Raw genomic sequence first — 18,439 nt, forward strand, 5'->3', positions numbered from 1 at the left:
ACCGTTGCAGGATGCATGCTCCCAGAAGACACCAGGGAGAGCCAGAGTCATGAAGCATCAGGGCTTCAGGCGTGCCCAAGCTTTGGTTTAGGAGGTAATGCTCGTTTGTCTTCTTTGAGCCTCCTGGAACCAAAGGCTCCTCCTTTAACCATTAAAAATGGTATTGTTTACTTAGTGGGCCAGAAGAGCTGTCTCAACCCCACAGTGAAATTATTCAGCCTGAAAATTAAAAAGTAATCTCCTATACTTCTGAAGTATGGGAGAAATGATTCATTTTAAGTCAGATTCTCTTAAAGATTGTTTTTTTTTTTCCTTTTATTGAGTCCAGAGAGAGGGGAAGGGAGGGAGAGAAACATTAATGTGAGAAGGAAATAGGTATCAGTTGCCTCTTGAATGCATTCCTACTGGGGATCGAACCTGCAACCTGGGCATGTGCCCTGACTGGGGATACGAACTTGAGACCCTTCAGTTTGTGGGATGGTGCCCAACCAGCTGAGCCACACGGTCCAGGGCTTAAGTCAGATTCTTTTCTAACATTGTTTTGTCTGTCTCCTTTCCTCTGCGGGCCTCTTAAGTGTTGGCAATCCTATGTTGCTCTTCAAAATTTAGGGAGATTTTACTTATTTAAAATTCAGAAGCATGGGAATTTCTTTTTATCTTTTAGTGCCTCCCTTATCCAAATTTTCCAACATGCTGCCAGAGGGATTTTTCCAAAGCAGTTTTTGATCTTCTGGCTCAGAAATCTTTTCTTACTGCCAATGGGATCAAGTCCACGTTCCTTAGCTGGGAATCACAAATTGCCACAATTCACTTTTTCAGCTTCAGATTGAATGACTTCATTTCAATACAAATTGAATCACAGAATATGTATCAGCTATGACTAGGTTCAGAGAAAGCCCAAACACTAGGGTGTTAAACAACATAGAAGCTTATTTCTTAAGTAAAACTTATCTCTCAAGTCCTGAAGTGGACAGCCAAGGCTTCTGGGTGCCACCCAGGCTCCTGTGACCTCATTGCTGTCCCATTCCTAACGTGGTCAAAGATGGCTGTGCCAACTCCAGGAATCAAGTCTGTATCCCAGCCAGGAGGTAGGTGGAAGGGGAAGAAAAAGTTCAAGATTGGTGCCAGCTATATTTTAAAGAGGTTCCTAAGAAACTGACAGCTACCACCTCTGCTTACATCAATCACAAGGGGCAGAACTTGTCTGTTGTGAGAGAGGCAGGGAAGAGTTTACTGTAGCCTACTGTGTGCCCACCTAAAAGTCATCAGTTTTATTTTTTAGGAAGAGAATGGCTATCTGGGGAAAATCAGAAGATTCAAACAAAAATGTCCTGTCTCAGTAACTTTGCTTAATCTGGTCCCTTAATCTGTAATGCTTGCCTTCCTTTCCTGTCTGAGAAAACAATAATCATCCATTAAAGCCCCACACAAATGTCATCTTCAGGCCCCTAGAGGTATTGTTCTTAGGACATTTTGTTCGATCCTTCACGAGGCCCCTAACCATGGTATTATGAACCTTACTCCTTCCTGTCTGCTTCCTGTGAGCTGGTACCAGGGGACTGCCCCTTCTTGGTGCAGACTCATCACTCCCAGTCCAACGGTGTGGACAGCCCCTGAAGAACCTAAACTTAACTCTCACTCCTAAAGCCTTTGGGCAGCCCCCTACTACCTCTCAGGCTTTCTTACCTTCCCACGTAAGCCATCTATACAAATCATTCATTTCCCTAACCTTGAGGATAAAGGACAGGGGCATGGGCGGGACTTGGAGCAGATCCTGGAGCAGATGTCCAAGGCGGCAAATCTTATCCAGAGGGCACCTGCCAACCTTCCCACACGGGTCTTCTTTAGCAGGCTGATCACTATGGTAACTACTGTGGGATTACTGGTTTAACAAAGGATTTCTCAACAGTGGCACTATCACATCTTGGACTGGGTAATTCTTTGTTGAGCCACACACCACCTGTGAATGAGTCAACTTGCCTTTTATTTTTATTTATTTTTTCTTAGAAATAGGGCATTATATTTTTAAAGACTTTATTTATTTACTTTTAGAGAGAAGGGAAGGGAGGAAGAGAAACATCAATGTGTAAGAGGAACATTGATTCCCTCTCATCAGCCCCCAACTGGGGATCTGGCCTGCAACTCAGGCATGTGTCCTGACTGGGAATCGAACTGTGACCTTTCAGTTTGTAGGCAGGTGTTCAATCCACTCAGCCACACTAGCCAGGGCTCAACTTGCCTTTTTAGATTCTCCCCTGTGGGCATGGATGGCTTGAGGGCAGAGATTGTGTCTCGCTGGCTTTCGCACCTGCCAGGCACACCCTGGCTTTGCGTTCAGCATGTCAGGTCATGATCTCTGGGGGAACACTGGAGGATAGGCAAGGAGGGGCATCTAAGTCCTGGAAGATGGCAGATGCACAGTTATAATGATGGTCCTTCTCAACAGGGGTGACTTGTATTGGTTTTGTTTGTTTCTAGGAAATCCAGGCTTCATTAGGGACCCTGAGGCTGGCCCCACAGCTCTCCCAGTGGGAAGTCACAGTGAAGAGGGGGCAGCCTGCGGAAGGCTGAGGGCCCAGACTACGGGGACAAAACCAGTCCTATTGATGCCCCCCTTCCCATTTGGCTCCGGCTCTGCTGGAATGGTCACATGGTGAGGATCTGTTTTGAAGACAGGAAGGGCTGCATCGAGGCCTCCAAGGCACACCGGTAGTCCTGCAGTGGGACCTCGGCGCAGGCGGGAGCTGTGAGCCGGCCTCGGTGGATGAGATCACAGAGGGTGAGGATCAACTCCTTGAATTGGTCTGTGGGAGGTTGGGGGCAGTCAAACAGGAGTGCGGCAGCAGTGCCAGGGCTCGGAGAGATGGCACATGTGTCGCCCCAGCTAGTAGGAGTTGGAGCTGCACTCCAGGAAAGCCTGGAGAGCCCAGGGCTTGGACACAGACAGGGTCGCTGTGGAGGCTGCCTGGTCCCCACCTGTGTTCAGGACAGTGAGAGCGAGGGGTGGGGGGGGGGGGGAGGAATATGGGGAGTGGCCCCAGGAACTGCCGGGCAGGCAGACTGGTGGCTCAGACCCACAGAACCTGGCTGGGGTGTAACCTGGAGTCTGAATGGCAGGAGGGGCGGGATTACTTCAAGGTGGGGAGGCCAGAAGAGGGTCAGGGAGGGAGGTGGGTGTACCTGGCACACCAACTGATGTGGAACAGATGAGCTTTGCTCAGGAAGAGCTCTCCCTGTGAGCCCAGGACTCCCCTAGAATCCCAGGAATTGAGGCCACCAACATCGCCTCCCACTAAGGACCCAATATGGTACAGAGAGATAAGAAGTGAAGGCCTTGGCTGAGAAGTGTTTTTTCATAGACGTACTTCATTCAGCATTCACATCTGATCATATCCCTGCTTAAAACACTTCAATGGCTCCCTAAATGCCTTTAAGATAGAGTCTGAACTCCTTAAAAAGATTTATAAGGCCTTTTATAAGGTGGTTACAACCAATATGTCTAGTTTCCCACTCTCGCTGATGGGTTTTTGCGCACGCTAGTTTTTCTACCTGAAACACCTCATCCATGCCACCACTTTCCTCTCTTCACTTGGATAACCCCTCGTCATTCTTCAGTCTCAACTTGGGGGTCATTCTCTGGGGAGCCAGTCCTCCAGGAGGGGAAGAATGTACTGGCTCAGGTTCCGGTCAGAGAGACTAGCTGGTGGCATCCTGGCTGCATGCTTCCCTAGGTGAGGCGACTTTGGGAGAACTACTTAATCACTCTGAACCTCAGTTTCCTCTTCTGCCAAATAGGGCTAACAGTAGTTTAACCTATTATGACATGTAAACTGGGGCAGAGGTTAAGCAACTTGTCCAGGTCCCACAGTTTGGCTAGGCAGAGCCTATAGCCAGAAATGGTAGACCTGGGCCGGCTGGCTCCGGATTTTTTTTCTTTGCTTGGCTGCCTCCCAAGGCAGTCTTCCCTCCGCCAGCGCCTCACGGACAGGGGCAGGGTGTGCCTTGTTCAGTGTCATGCCCCCAGGCAGTAGCCCGCCTTAGTCCAATAACTATTTGCTAACTGCTCCTGCAGTTAGAGGCTGCTTTCCTTTATCCTGCTGTAGGGCTGGGGGATCCAATTGCCCATCCAGGGCTCAGAGTGGCTGGTCGCTTCTGCAGCAGGCACTACCCTTTTGTGTGACCCCTGACAATGGGGCCATCACACACTTACCTGGACTGTGGTCCTTTTTCCACTGGGACAACCAAAAGCCCCGAAGTTTGAGATCCTTAAAAATGAGCATGCTCTGTTGACACAGAAGGACATACTGAGGCTCTGAGGGCAAGAACTCCAGGTCCCACTTAAAGTGCACACTCTTCCCCCAGGGGCGGGGCGCTGCCCGCGTTTAGACAGCTGTGGAGCCTGGGCCCATGCCCAGGCCTGCCTCCCGCACCGGCTTACCACAGAGGCCACGACGGGCTGCTTGGCCATGCCCCCATAGGTCACCATGGTTCCTCCAGGCCTGAAGAGTCAGAGAGAACAGAACGGGTGCACGGAGCCCTTCTGGAATCTGCCACAGCCCTTCTACTCCAATCCTAAAGCCTAAACCTTGCTTTCAGAATTCCTGGGAAGGGTGCTGACTACAAATTCCTAGGCCCTCCCCCAGACCTAATGAACCAGGAGGCAAGGGTCTCTTAAAAACAACAACCCCCGCTCCAGGTGACCTGGATGTTTAGGCAGGGTTGGGAACCCACGGCTCTAACCACCCAGTCAGTCAGATTCAGGTGAGGTGCTGCAAAGCAGCGTGCTCTACTGACAAAAGCTCAGACCGGAGTTCAGTGTGGCTCTGCTCCACCCACAGGTGTGTGACTGGCCATGGCATTGACATTGGTCCAAATCACTCTCTTCCTCCCACAACGAATGGCATGGGATTGCAGTTTCCCTCGGAGGTTTCCTGGAGCAAGGCTGAGCCTGGCTCTGCCGCTTCCTAGATCGTGGGCGGGTGATTACCTTCTCTGGGCCTTGTACGAATGGGGATGGGAATCCCCATTTTCCATCCTAGGTGGCTGGGGGAGGGGTACCTCAAGCTCTCTGCATAGAATTTGGTGCACAGTGAACTCTCACAGATTGTTTTCACAGCTCTTTGACCCATCTTCCCACCTAGGCTGTAAGGGTTCTCCTTCAGCCTCTCAGCCATCTCTATATGCTGTGGCTAGTGGGTGTCAGCTAATATGTGTTAACTAATACTGTTTAGGGGATCCCTGCTTCGGCTGGGAAGCGTCCTTTCCCGCACTCTTCCACTAGAGTTTAAATTAAAGGAAGGGAGGGAAGGGAATGTGCTGTTAACCTTGTCAGCAGTGCTTGTCCCCCTCAGTGAGGGGATGGTAGGTAACTTCGGCACTTTAATTTTTCCTTTGTACTTTTATATGCTTTCAAAATGTTTTGTAATAAGTATCATGTTACTTCTAAAATTAGAATCTGTTTTTAAAAGCTAATAAGCTAGGACTAAGTGATTTTTTAGGATGCCCTTAGGTTATGAATTCTTAACCATTTTCCTGTCACAGAGAGTCTAACAGTCGGTCCCCAGAAAAACAAAGCTGGGTGGGCTTCTCAGTCACTTTTAATGAAGGTGGCTGAGAAAGGAAGTGCCTAGATAAGTAGGACATGACTTTGGCCCCGATCCCCTCCTCAGGGCCCTGCTGCCCTGGCCTTGGCTTACACTGGCCACTGGGACTGGTTGCTCCCAAAGGCCCAGGGAGCGCCGGCGCACTGGCCCTGTGGGGCCGACGGACTTACGCTAAGTGCCGCAGCAGCTCTGTGGAGCTTTTCCCGCCGACGCAGTTGAAAGCAAGCCGTGGCTGAGGCATGTCCTGGAAAACAAGGAGTCTGCAGTGAGGGGGCTCCCGCTCTACCCGTGGGGGCTGACGCTGCTACCAACACCACCTCCCTGGCCCAAGCACGGGGAGGAGAGGGTAAAGAAAACAGGATGTTCCTGTCTTAGAATTCTCTTTTTCCCCTGCTCAGGAATGGCCTTTTCTTTACCAACCTAATCCTATGATCTGTTTGAGAATTTCATTCAGAACTCAACTCCTCTGGGAAAGAACAGACAAAGGACATCTACAATCCATTTCCAAGGACTTCATTTCCCCAAGTGCGCTTCTTCTCAGCACTTTGAACTCAGTTTATATTAGACCTCCTCCTTGAGAGGTGTTCTCAAGGGGCACGTGTTCCTGATGGGGTATGTGCTCGGTCATTCCAGAGTGCCATGAAAACAGGCCGAGATGTGGTTTGGCCACTTACTAGCTATGCTGGGGAGGATGCTCTGGAAGGTTCAGAAACTAAGAGTGTGGAGAGTCCTGGGGTCAGCCCTGACTCCACCTCTTTGACAGTGCGGTCTTGGTCAAATCCTTTATCTTTTCTGAGTCTGGGTTTCCTCATCTATAAAAGCGATAGTGCCTACTTTGTAGAGCTTCTGTGGGACTAACAGATGAAATGTAAGGTAGGTACCTGGGAAATGTTACTTCTTTCCTTTTTCTTTCCTGTTTGTGCCTCAGCTCCCTCAGGTCCCCTCCCAGCGCTGAGATTCCCATCGGCTGTGTGGAATGATGTGGCCCCAACACAAACATTCAAAACTACAAGTCATATAGGGCTTCCTACACCGTCTTCTCTCCTGCCTCCCTCACAGCACCTGGGCACTTACTGCATGCTGTCCCCTGGCTGAGGGACGGGCGTTACTCCTCCACGAAGAGACAAAAGGGAGATGTGAAGGGGAACATAGGGGCCAGGCCCCAGAAAGTTGAAAGTCACCTTTCTCTGAGGGGTGAGCATGGAATGGAGATGCAATGTCCCTCATCCTAGGTACCTTAAAGAGGTTTTTCATCTCAGGCTTTCTTAGTTCCTCTTCTGTGATAACATGCTCAGCCCCCAGATTCTTCAGTTTCTTGGTCAGCGTCTGGATGTCAGGCCTGGAAACCAAACAAAATCCTTGGTCACATCCGCTCACCTTCTCACCGAAGGTCCCTAGGACTCCTCTGTGGCAGCTGTGAGGATGTCTCCCTGCGGGAAGCGGGGGCTGCGTTAAGCCAGGCTTTGTGCAGGGGCTGGCTGCCCAGTTTCATCGTGCCCCAGCATCCCTTGGCCTCAGTCTCCTCAGGGCTGGGTGGTTTGTGCAGCTCCTGCCAGCTCAGGGATGGCAGAAACCCTCTGTGCCCAGGGAGAGGTCGTTTCACTTCCTGGTTTCTTCTAGTGAACTGACAAATCCACTTCTTTTCCTCTCCCTCTTTTCAAGGGGCTCTTTAGAGAGTTGTGCAAACACACACCAGCCCAGGAGTGGGTCTGGGACTCTCTGGCCAAGGCAAACAGTGATTTTTGTTAGCATGCCCAAGGCGGTGGAGAACTGAAGCGAGTATCAGTTCTCCTACCAAGCCTGGACTTCCACGACAGACACGGCCACACTCTTGGGCAGTGAGGCTTAAGGAAGCTGGATGATCTGAGGGAAAGAGAACAAGTCAGGAAAGGAAGTCTCTTGCTGACTTGCTGTGTGCGGCTCCCTAAGCAAGTTGCTTCCTTTCTCTGAAACGTCAGTTTCCTCATATGTAAGGGAGATGACAAACCTGCCCCATCCTCTTCAATCCACATTTAGTGCACTTCAAACTAGTGCGCACGTGCAGGGGAAAAGGGTTAGTTCACAGAAAAAGCAACAGCGTAAAACATTCCCAAATCTGAACTGCAGACTTGAAAACGTGGGGTTATCACAAGTCAAGAGTTTCAAACAGTCCCGTTCAGCCACGTCCATCTCCACCTCCTTCCCACCGTCCCTTTACATTTCAAAGATTCACTGGTCTGGACTTCCTTTCTCCTGGCTGGCGCGCCTGGAGCGAGCAGCCTGCTTATGCGGAGGCGCCATCTGGTGGAGACGCAGGGATGCGAGGAGGAAAGGCCCAAGTCATGATACGGGTTTCCGCCTCCCACGCACCTGTCTCGGACCACATTGATGGTCCTCAGGCCCAGCGCTGCCGCGATCTGGATGACTGCTTGCCCCACACCGCTGTTAGATGCATTCTGGATGACAGAATCTCCTGTGGAGCCAGGAAGAGACTCAAGTCAAGTCCTGGAGACTTGCAATAGGTCAAGGGCTTCCAGCCTGAGATCCTATCATATTAGGCAAGAGATGGAGTGCTCCGGCTCAAGGGGCCCTGGGACCTGGCTGCTGAGCCTTCTCAGATCTTGGAGTGTTGCTCCCTCTTCTACCAATGGCCCCCCAAAGTTCCACAACGCCCACAGTGCCTCCTAAGACTTGGCAACTCAGAGTCTACAGTGGGCGTACTTTAGCCACTGCCGTGTAAATGATTTTATGTCCTTCATCATCCTCCAATTTTTATGTCCTCAAGTCTCTACTTAGGTTATTTCCTTGGTGTGCAATGTGCAATGTTTTCCTCTTTCTCCCTTCGTTTTGAAATCCTACTGAAATCTTTTGAAGCACAGCTCAAGCGGGGCTTCCTTCATGAAGCTTTCCCAGGCTCTTCCCTCTACGCGTCCCCACAGCGTTCTGCTGGCAGGTATCTCTGCTAACATACACGGTCTCTGCCTCATCTTCCACTTGGCTGTATATGGGTGCAATTGTATCAAGAGCTTGCAGCTTCTTGAGGGGAAGGCCATGCCTAGTCCCCCGCTGTACTGCTTAATAAAGGTTCATCGCCTTGAAATGGGATGACAGCCATACTGGAGGAGCTAGCAGCCTCTGCAACAGGGTCCCATCGTTTGTGGTCTAAGCCCAGGCCTAGATTTGGAATTAGTCCCTGGGGAGGCAGCCTGGCACATTGGGGGAAATGTGGGCTCTGGAATGAGAAGGACCTGGGTGCGAGTCCCAGCTTCACCAATGACTGTAATTGAACGAGACAGGGCAAGTCATGACCATTTTGAACCTCAGTCTCCCTCCCTATATAATGGGCGTCCTGTAAGCAACGGTCAGGATGCTCCCAATTAGAGTAAATGCTGTCATGTTCAGGAAGGTGCTCTGTTACCCCTGAGATGCCATCTGGGTCTTGACAGTCAGCAGGATCTGGTGCTAGACACAGAGGACTTCCTGGAAGAAGAGTTTCCATTCTCCTCAGCCAGGGTCAGCATACAGGTTGTTATGGAATCAATGTAGTGGGTTACAAGCAGCATTTTTTTTTTTTAAGTGAAAATAGAGCAAACTAGAATATAAAAAAGCAGAGTACATCACACATAGTAAGGGTAAATGTTGTTTCATGAAATTTTGGTTTCCATTATATGTATATTCATATGTCTGTGATTTGGATTTCAGTATGAAATGTAATTGTCACTGTGGGTCAAGATCATAGGTTTAACCCTGATCTGGCCTAGGCCACACCAGCCCTGGGAAAGGAAAGTGAAGACGGATTGCGGGTGGTGTCAGAATGCCCTGCTGTGCCCACCACAGCGGTGGCCCAAATCAGGGATGACCTGAAGAGATGAGATGCAGGTGACCACAGTGTCTGCTGTACTGGGGCTTGAGCGAAGGTCCTTGGTCACACCTGATGGCTTTCCCCGCTGACGATCGCTAGGACTGCTCAGCCAGCGCTGTGAGAACCTGCGCTGCTCTTTGCGAGAAGCTGGGACTGGTTTCCAGCCAGCCTTGGGCAGCTATGGCCACCTAAGTTCATCATAGTCCAACACCTCTTGGCCTCAGTTTCCTCACTGGCATGACACAGCTAGACTGGGTGACTTCCATGGTCCTACCGGCTTGTGGATATACATAATGTGCAGGGCAGCCCTCGCACACTGGGGCGTGGGAGTCGGCGGGTAACCTCCTGTCATTGGAGGTTAACTCTGCGGTGGGTTCTACGGGGGTCGTGAGAGGGCCCCCAGCAGGACTGAGCCCCGGTTGCCCATGGCAGTAACCAGCATTCACTGGCTCCTCCTCCTTCCCTGTCTCGCTCCCCCTCACCCCTGCTCCCTGGGATCACCTCCCCAGTGAACCGTGTGTCCGCAGTCCTTGTCTCAGACTCTGCTTTCAGGGGTCCCCAAGTAACCTGATTTTGTTATTTCCTTGCTGAGTGATCTCACACAAATAATTTACCTCTCTGGACCTCAGTTTCCTCATTTCTAAAAAGGATGGATGGTAAAGGCAGGGAGGTTACCGCACTGTGACCCAGGCCCGGTGCTGAGTATTATACTGCAGTGTTTCGGCTAACCTTCCGGATTCCTAGTCTCCATCTGACAGATTAAAAAATCTGATGACTTCAGAGGTCAGCTTACACAGTTAGTGAAAGGCGAAGCTGGAGTTCAGACCTGGGTCGTGAGCCTGGGACTTGAGCTCTCAACCAGTGATACCAGCCTCGCTGCACTGCTCTGACATTTAGTGCAGTCAATGTGGGGATGCCTGTAAAGGCTCTCATGTGAACTGGAAAGTGATACACGAATGCTGAATGGAATTACTAAGTTCAGCGTTTTACTGAAAACGCAGGGACTGTGTCTATCTTGTCTGGCTTTGTACCCCCGGGGCTTAGCCCTGCTTGAACCATTTTTTTTGCTGAATGACAGGATTCCACCCCAAGCTCTAGGAGTGTGATCCTTCAGCAGTTTCCCACAGTGGATTCTTCATGAGGTTTCAGCATGCTTTCTAGGAACCAGGCTAACATTTTTCTAAGCAAAAGCAACAGCAACACGCTCACGCAGGTTAGGGACCTGTCTTTCTCCCTGTGGCCTCAGGGTCAGGATTGGGTCACTCCCCCGCTGGGAGATACTGGCCCGCTCCCTGCAGGTGCCCACCTGGCTGCAGCTGCTCGAAGTCCATCAGCATCCTGTAGGCCGTGCAGGGATTGACGCTCAGGGTGGCGGCGCTCTGAAGGGGGATGTCGCTTGGAACTCCGATCAGTGCTTCCTCGTTGAACACAGCCTCGGTCCGCCAGGTTCCTGAGTCAAAGGAGGAGTTCGGGGCAGTGAGGGGACCCCTCCACCTCAACCCCGGTCCACCCTTCTCAGGAAATGGGCCTCTAGGACGGCAGACTTCAAACAAGGATTAGAGAACAGAGAAAATCTTGAGGTCCTTCTGAATGTCTTGGAGTCCTTATAATTAAGGTGTAGGTTGTGTTATTCCCACATTAGTTACTATTAGATTTAGCTAATGTCACCCAGCAGGTGACTAATGATCTCAAACTACTGGGCTCTGAGGGTAAGGCAGTAACATCATTACCAGGAAAATGAGAAGCCGAGAAAGCTCCCGTTTTCCTACCGCGTCCTCATTCTTCTCACCTAGGGCAGGTTGACTTGCGTGGGATTATGGGAGAAAGCATGAGAGCAGAAGTTGGAGGCTGACGTTTGGGGCCTGGTTTTGTTAGTCCGCTACTTTGAGCAAATCCCTGAGTCACTTGAGTTTTGGCTACTCTAATATAGCAAATGACATTGGCAAGAAGAGCCTGATTGGCCTCCTCCGGGAGGTGCTGCACAAACAAAATGAGATTAAAAAAAATCCTGTAAACTGGAAAGAAATGATCATGAAATGAACTCCCAGTCCACATTCCAGTTCCAGACAAAGGAATCATACATCAGTACTAAGAAAGCTCTTAAGAGTATGGAGTTTAATGTCCTCATTCAACAGTGCAGGACACTGAGGAAGTGACTTGCCCAGAGCCACCTGGTCACCCTGAGCTGTACCCTCCCAACTGCAGACATCTACCCCGCACCTGCTGTAGGCCAGGCGCTCGAGCAACACACACATGTCCCTCACTTTCATGGATCTTCCATTCTCATGGAATAGAACAAGTGAGAAACAATCAAACAAATATAATAATTATAAATTATAGGCAGACAGAGTAACAGAGGAGAGAATTCCTTTAGATGGGATCAGGGACAGCTTCTCTGAGGAGGTAGCAGGCAAGAGCTAAAGGACAGAGATGCTGGCCACTCGAGACCATCCTAGGCAGAGAGGAGAAAGCACATGCAGAGGCTTTGAGGCAGGACAGATACAAGTATGGAAATGGAGGGCAGAGAGACGGGAAGAGCGGGTAAGATGGGCTGAGGTGTTGTGGGCTAAATGAGTGATTTAGAGAATTTCGTGATCTGGACCCACAGGAACCATGAGTTATGTTGTAATGCAGTACATACACATATATGAGTATCTATCTAATCTCTGTGTATGTCTCTATATACACATACACCACACACACACACACACACACACACACACACACACACACACACATATCTCAGAAGCCAAATTTTTTCATGGACCAATATTTACCCTACTGTCTTATTATTTATCCTATCCTGTTTGATTTTAGTAAAAAAACAATTGTTTGCAACTCACTTGATTGATTTTACTGACAGGTCACAACAGGCAGTCTGAAAAACACACGGCTCAGGATCACGGCATGGAGAACGGATTTTGTTTTAGTGGCTGGGAAGTTTCCAGTGAGCTCGAAGAGAGCTCTGAGGCCCCTGGATTTGTGCTTTAAGACACGTTGTTGCTGTGAGGAAGGGACAGTGGAGTGATGAGGGGCAGATGCAAATGAGGCGGCCTGATCAGGAGGCTTTTGCAGGGGCTGAGACGTGACACCATGGCTGCCTAGACCAAGGCTTCGGCAGTGGGGAGGAAGAGAAGTAGATGGGTTTGAATTATTTGTTGAAGAGTCAGTAGGTGTTGATGGGCATTGGTGAGGGGTGAGAGGTGCTCGCCTGTGCAGGCAGGATCCTGTATAAAGCGGAGGTGAAGAGGACAGACCTTGGAGTCAGACGCAAATTCAAGCCCTGGCTCAGCCATGTACTCACTAGGTCACCTTACGGAAACTACTTGGAGCCTTGTTGGCTCAGTGCCTGGTGGCTGCGCTGTCTCAGGGCCCTGGGCCTAAATTTCCAAAGCCCTCCAGCATGTGCGTTCGTCATCCAGCTGCTGGGATTCCAACAGTACTTTGGTACCACGTGCCCCAGGTACAGGCAGTAGGAGCAGCCGAGGCAACTACTAATTGTGCTGCAGGAGGGTGGGAAAAATGTGGACGTTAGGGACCAGGAATTGGGGAAATGAGGCAGGACACTATTAAAGGTTATGTCAATCCCAGAGTAGACCTGTGACTGAGAAAATAAGAGGCGGAAAAACTGAAGGATTCCTTTGGAATCCAGGAGGTGGCTTGGCATTCTCTGGGATTTACCCAGCCTCGGTTTCAAATCTTCCTTGTCCTCTTCATAATCATCGCCCCCTTCATCTTAGCCAACATTCACTGTACTCTAGTCAGCGCCAAGTGCTTAGTGCATGGCTTTTATGTATGAAATCCAGGGTGTCTCCTAATTCCTCTTAATGGCACGACAATGGAAATTCAGCCCTTGACACGGATTTCTGGGGCTGGACTGTCCCTAATCCTCTTCTTAAGAGGACCTGGGTGGGATGAGGGCAGCACCCAGGTCTGCCCCAAGGGCCTTAAGGGATTTAAAGGAGAAACCCTTAGGCTTTGGAGTCAGAGAGACCTGCTTAAAACCCCAGCTCTGCCACCTACTAGTGGTGTGATTTCAAATTCGTACTTCACTTTTTTTGAGTTCCACTTCTGAAATGCAGAGAAGAACATCCGCGTTTTGGTGTGAAGATTCAACGAGATGGCATCTGTACAGACTATCACTGTGCCTGGCATGCAGGAAGTGTGTAACACCCCTTTGCTGGTCCTAAGTCTCATGCCCTAGCTCTGCGGTCAGCTATTCCTCACATACATGCAACTGACCCTTAACCATCTCCATCATCTAATGCAGGGTCGGCAAACTATAGCCCATGGGCCAAATCTGGCTCACCACCTGTTTTTGTAAATAAAGTTTTATTGGAACACAACCATGCTCACTTTTTTGTACTGTTTATGGCTACTTAAAATAGCAGAGTTGAGTGGGGGCGGTATGTCTTACAAACCCTAAAATATTTACTAATTGGTTATTTAAGAAAAAAGTTTGCCAACCCTGATCTAATGAATACAGAAATCTAGTGTTTGCAAAGATCACCGCACAAATTGCCTCAGCTGAGCTGTGTCTGAGCTATGCAAGGCAATGACTATTAGCGCCATTTTGGAGATGAGGAAACTGAGGCTCAAAGTACAATAGTTGTGACTTCAGGTCATGCAGGGCAGGTGGAAGGAGAACCTGCATCTGATTCGCAAGCCAGTGCCCTTTCTCCTGCCCCATGCTGCCTCAGCTGGGTGTTGAGTGTTTGCAATGGGAAAGTCAGTTTGCAGATTCTCTTGGCCCCGTCTCCCCTGGGACCTGTGGGGTTGCATGTGGGGTTGCATGTGGGAAAAAGCTGGCTCTGGCTACGGCAATGTCTGGGCAGCTCGGCACCACGGAAAGTGACCAAGGTTTGGCCACTTAGCTGTTTACCTGATTGCCACTCTCAGTAAACTGCAGTCTTTGCTACAAGAAAGACCATGTCTGTTCACTGCTGTATGCTAGGGCTCAGCACACTACAGATGTTCACAAAATGTTTACTGAATAAACTGAGCTAATTATAGTCCTGATAATCATAAAATCCTCATCCTCTCCGACTGGCACCTGGTTTAAAAGACTCGCTTTTTCCCCAGGGAGAAATCCCTGTCCGGGCTAACACCCCCACCCACACCCAAGCAATTACCCACACACCTGGCAGATGTCCTCTACTCTTCTCTCCGAATCTAATTACCCAGTCCTCTTGCTTTAGCTCTTAAATCCACGTCTCCTCCAGTCCTATGTCACTGTCTTGTTCAGACACTCATCACCTGAAGTCTGAGCTGTCAGGCATTTCCTTACCAGCTTCCTGCCTCCACGCGGCCACTGCCCTTCCTGAGCATTCTCTACGCTGCACGAGTCTGACCAAATCATTCCTCTTCTTAACTCTTCACTGGGCCCCCGCTGACCGTGGGTGTGAGCCCTCCACGCCCAGGCCCCAGCCTACCTCTCCAGCCCCATCTTGCTTCTCCACCGTCCCTCCCCTGACCCAGCCACACCGAGTGACCTGCAGTTGTGGCGGTGCCGTGCCTTCACCCACGCTGCGCTCCCAGCTAGGGACGCCCTTCCTCATCTAGCCCACTGGCTGCATTTCTACTCAGTCTTCCAGACCAAGTTCAACCATCAGTTAGTTCTCTGGGAAGCCTTCCCTAAAGTTTCCCGAGATAGGGGACTCTTACCTTTTTGTGTGTATCCTGTGACTGTGGCTCTTATTACACTGCACTGTACTGTTGTTTTTCTGTTCCCAGCCAAGCGCACTTTGCAGCAGAGACTGTCTGACCCACCACATGTGCCCTTCGCTCGGCACAGGGGCTGGTCCAGAGCAGCAGTGAGTGCCCAGCGAATCCTTGCAGCTCTCCACTCACCCACACGGCCAGGCTCTTTCGCTGCCGGGTGGCTGTAGGAGAGGCGGCAGCCATTCTTGGCAGCTTTCCTGATCTCAGAGAAGCAAAGAGCTTCTAGTAGACTTCTGTTACTGGATTTTTCTTTTTCCTGCCAGATTCCTTTTTCTTTCTAGAACTACTGCTTCCTAAACTCTAGGGCTATTGACCACAAGGCCCACCCTCTATAGCACAGACGTGGGCAAGAGAATCACCTAAGCAACTGGAGTGGGCCCCCTACTCATGCCCTGGTGATGGTTCAAGGATGGGCAAGGACCCAGAGAAGGTTAGTCAGAGCCCTTCTGGGGGATGGATATGGTTGTGTTGAGTGGACTGTGGAGGACGATGTGATGTGATTTGTTCATTCTCAGGACGATGTAAACCTCAGGCTGCCGGTGGCCATCTATGAAAGGCATAGAGCAGAGGGTTTCAGACCTTAGCTCCACCACTTACTGGCTAGATGACCCCAGGCCAGTGGCTTAATCCTTTACATTTACTATTGTCTTATCTGCAAAACGCGAATAACAGTATCTACCTCGTGGGAATAATTGAGTTAATATATGTAAGATGCTCAGAATAGTGCCTGGTGCAAAGGGAATGGTCAATAAATATTTGTTCTTATTACCACATCACAGTGCAAGGAGATCCCATCTAAGAACTATTGAGAACAAGAGACAGACAGAGCTCTGATATCACTGCAGTTCCTGGATCCCGCTCTGCCAGAAGCCTTCCATCTCCTGCCTTTCCCAGTTCCACAAACCAAGTAACTTCTTTTTTGGTAAAGCAGGTTTGACTTGACTCTCTGTAAGGTATAACCCCTAGAGTCCTAACACTGGGGTGCAGAGGGGAAACCAGGAAGCAAGTCTGGTGAGTTCTCTTTCAGTTTGCTGTTTAAGTCTGGGCATAGGCTTCCTTTCAAGCTTCAGTTCCTCATGTCCAATGGGATGGACAATGTCTATCCTGCTTCCCTGTCGTGGATGCTGGTAGGATCCTTTTGTATAATGTTTGTGCCTCAAAAACCATCAAGTGTTAAATAACTCAGCAATGACTCCTTACTAAAAAGGAGACCCTAACGCTTAGCTTGGCTTTTGCAGGGCCTCCCTGACGTGGACCCCTTACCTGTGGGGTCTTCTCACTTATGCCATCCTCTCCCATGTGCATATCCTGTTGGGTGACACGGGATTTTCCACCATTTCCCAAACTCACCTTTGTGTTCTTGCTCATCAGTTTCCTCCAAGTGCAGTGATTTTTGGCTCATCTCCATCTAACAAAATCCATCTGTCAAAGATCTGTTCCCATGAGCCTCCTCCAGGAAGCCCTGGTCCTCCCCAACGGCTGTCTCTTTCCCTGCCATACGCAGGCACAGAGTAGCCAGAAATGTCGTCTGCTTCCTGTGAATTTGCAGCACTCCCTTTATTGGAGTTATTGGTTTGGAGATTTCTTCAACTGGATCCTAACCTCCAGGAGGGCAGGGGCTGTCTTATTTGTGTTCTGCATCGTACCTCACAGCAGGGATTTAGGGATTCAGAGAATCACAGCTCCAATCAACTTGAGGCCAAAGAGATGAGAGAGCAGGTACCTCACCTCCTGAGCAAAAGAGACAGAATTTCTGCTCTCCGTGTTTAGCTCCCACCCCTCCTGAGGGTAGGCTAGGTATACGGACTTCATAAACCCTGCATTGCTTAGTTACAGTCAGCCAATGAGCAAACCTCTACAGTGTGGGTAAAATAAGATCCGGAACAATGAAAGTCTGCAGATACCTGGAGAAACTCACCCAAACCAGCAGTCGCTGGAATCACCCAGTCTCCTGGCTTCACCCCGGTCACGCTGCTGCCCACTGCCACCACCTGTCCAACGCCTTCGTTCCCTCCAACAGCAGGCAGCTTGGGAAGGAGGCCGTAATTTCCTAAGGAAGAAGAGCACAGAGGGTCATCCAACAAGGCTTGAGCAGTGAAAGCGTGGACTTTGGAGTCAGGCCTAAGCCCGATCTGGGTTCTGCCTTTGACCAGCTGTGTTACCAACCGACTTCTCTGAGCCTTAGCTGCTGCTTCTATAAAGTGGGACAATACTCCTTTGTATTTGTGGTTATTAGGAGGATTCGATAAGATAATGCATGAAATGAGCCCGGTATGTTGCAGGCACATCACTGTGACTGGCTTACTCCTACTGCAATCTTCCTAACTCTGGAAAAGCCTCACAGCCCAGGGAGGGGAAGCCAGGGGCTCACGCTGTCTGCACACAGCACATCTGCAGGACAGCTGCTGTGAACCCCAGGAATTTCACACCCACACCTGGGGAGGAATGAACATGAGGTGGTGGCGAAGCAAAAAAAAAAAAAAAAAAAAAAAAAAAGAGAGAGAGAGAGACCGACCAATTAACATAAGCCACAGAAACCACGGTTACCTTGGATCATATTTATGTCCGATGGATTGATAGGGGCCGCCAGCATCTTCACGTGGACATCTGACCCACCCACAGCAGCTAGCTCCAGGTTCTTCAGTCTAAGCACAAAGCCAAAGAGAGATGTTAATGTTGCCCGGGGTAGACAGGGCGTCTTTTGCTCAAATCATCTCCCCAGAGTACATCAGGCAGCAACATTTTTTCAAAGCCATTGTGTGCCCAAGAATTTAGGTTCTGTTAGAAAAGAGAAAGGTGCTGTAAGGAATTAGGATGCAGGTTAAGTCTGCCATTAACTGCAAGGGGAAAATCCCTCTCAATCTCATTGCCCACTCTAGGACAGAAAGTAGTTAAAAATTCCACTGGCCTGGATTAGCTTGGTGTTTCCTGACACTTGTCAGTCCCCTGGTGTGCTTACTAATATGGGTTCCCAGACCGCAGCTCTGAACCTGCAGCCTAGAATCTCCAGCTAGGGGCATCCCAAGTAGGCATTAGGAACAGGAACAACTGGGACGCCCTGGGCTGGCTCATTTGTTCTCCACTTTTTCCCCCCTTATAATACACACAGGGGAGAGGAGACACTCCCCTTAGGCGCAGACGAGGTGAGGGCGGTTGAGAGATGGCCTTTGTTGGTCAGAAAGAACTCCCTGGGTGAGTGGGGTTCACCCCCTGGAGTGACGCTGCTTCTGGATGCGGAATCTGGTCAGAAAGGACACTGGACAGAGCGCTAAGC

The 18,439-nt window shown here is 50.0% G+C and overlaps 1 protein-coding gene across 1 annotated transcript in view; it reads right to left on the reverse strand.

Moving 5' to 3' along the window:
- Nucleotides 1–317: 317 nt before the first annotated feature.
- The window catches only part of MECR (mitochondrial trans-2-enoyl-CoA reductase), a 29,319-nt gene continuing 11,197 nt past the window's right edge, over nucleotides 318–18,439 (reverse strand). Inside the window, exons 2-10 of the mRNA XM_054571868.1 lie at nucleotides 17,713–17,810; nucleotides 17,084–17,215; nucleotides 10,751–10,894; nucleotides 7,953–8,055; nucleotides 6,840–6,942; nucleotides 5,774–5,847; nucleotides 4,439–4,499; nucleotides 4,211–4,283; nucleotides 318–2,804 (exon numbers count right to left, since the gene is read on the reverse strand). Of these exons, the coding sequence (XP_054427843.1) occupies nucleotides 2,647–2,804; nucleotides 4,211–4,283; nucleotides 4,439–4,499; nucleotides 5,774–5,847; nucleotides 6,840–6,942; nucleotides 7,953–8,055; nucleotides 10,751–10,894; nucleotides 17,084–17,215; nucleotides 17,713–17,810 (946 nt within the window). The 3' untranslated portion in view covers nucleotides 318–2,646. The remainder of the gene's footprint in view (nucleotides 2,805–4,210; nucleotides 4,284–4,438; nucleotides 4,500–5,773; nucleotides 5,848–6,839; nucleotides 6,943–7,952; nucleotides 8,056–10,750; nucleotides 10,895–17,083; nucleotides 17,216–17,712; nucleotides 17,811–18,439) is intronic.

The sequence above is a fragment of the Pteronotus mesoamericanus genome, unplaced genomic scaffold (genome assembly GCF_021234165.1).
Source record: "Pteronotus mesoamericanus isolate MK-2021 breed Mesoamerican mustached bat unplaced genomic scaffold, CSHL_Meso_final contig_221, whole genome shotgun sequence".
Classification (NCBI taxonomy): domain Eukaryota; kingdom Metazoa; phylum Chordata; class Mammalia; order Chiroptera; family Mormoopidae; genus Pteronotus; species Pteronotus mesoamericanus.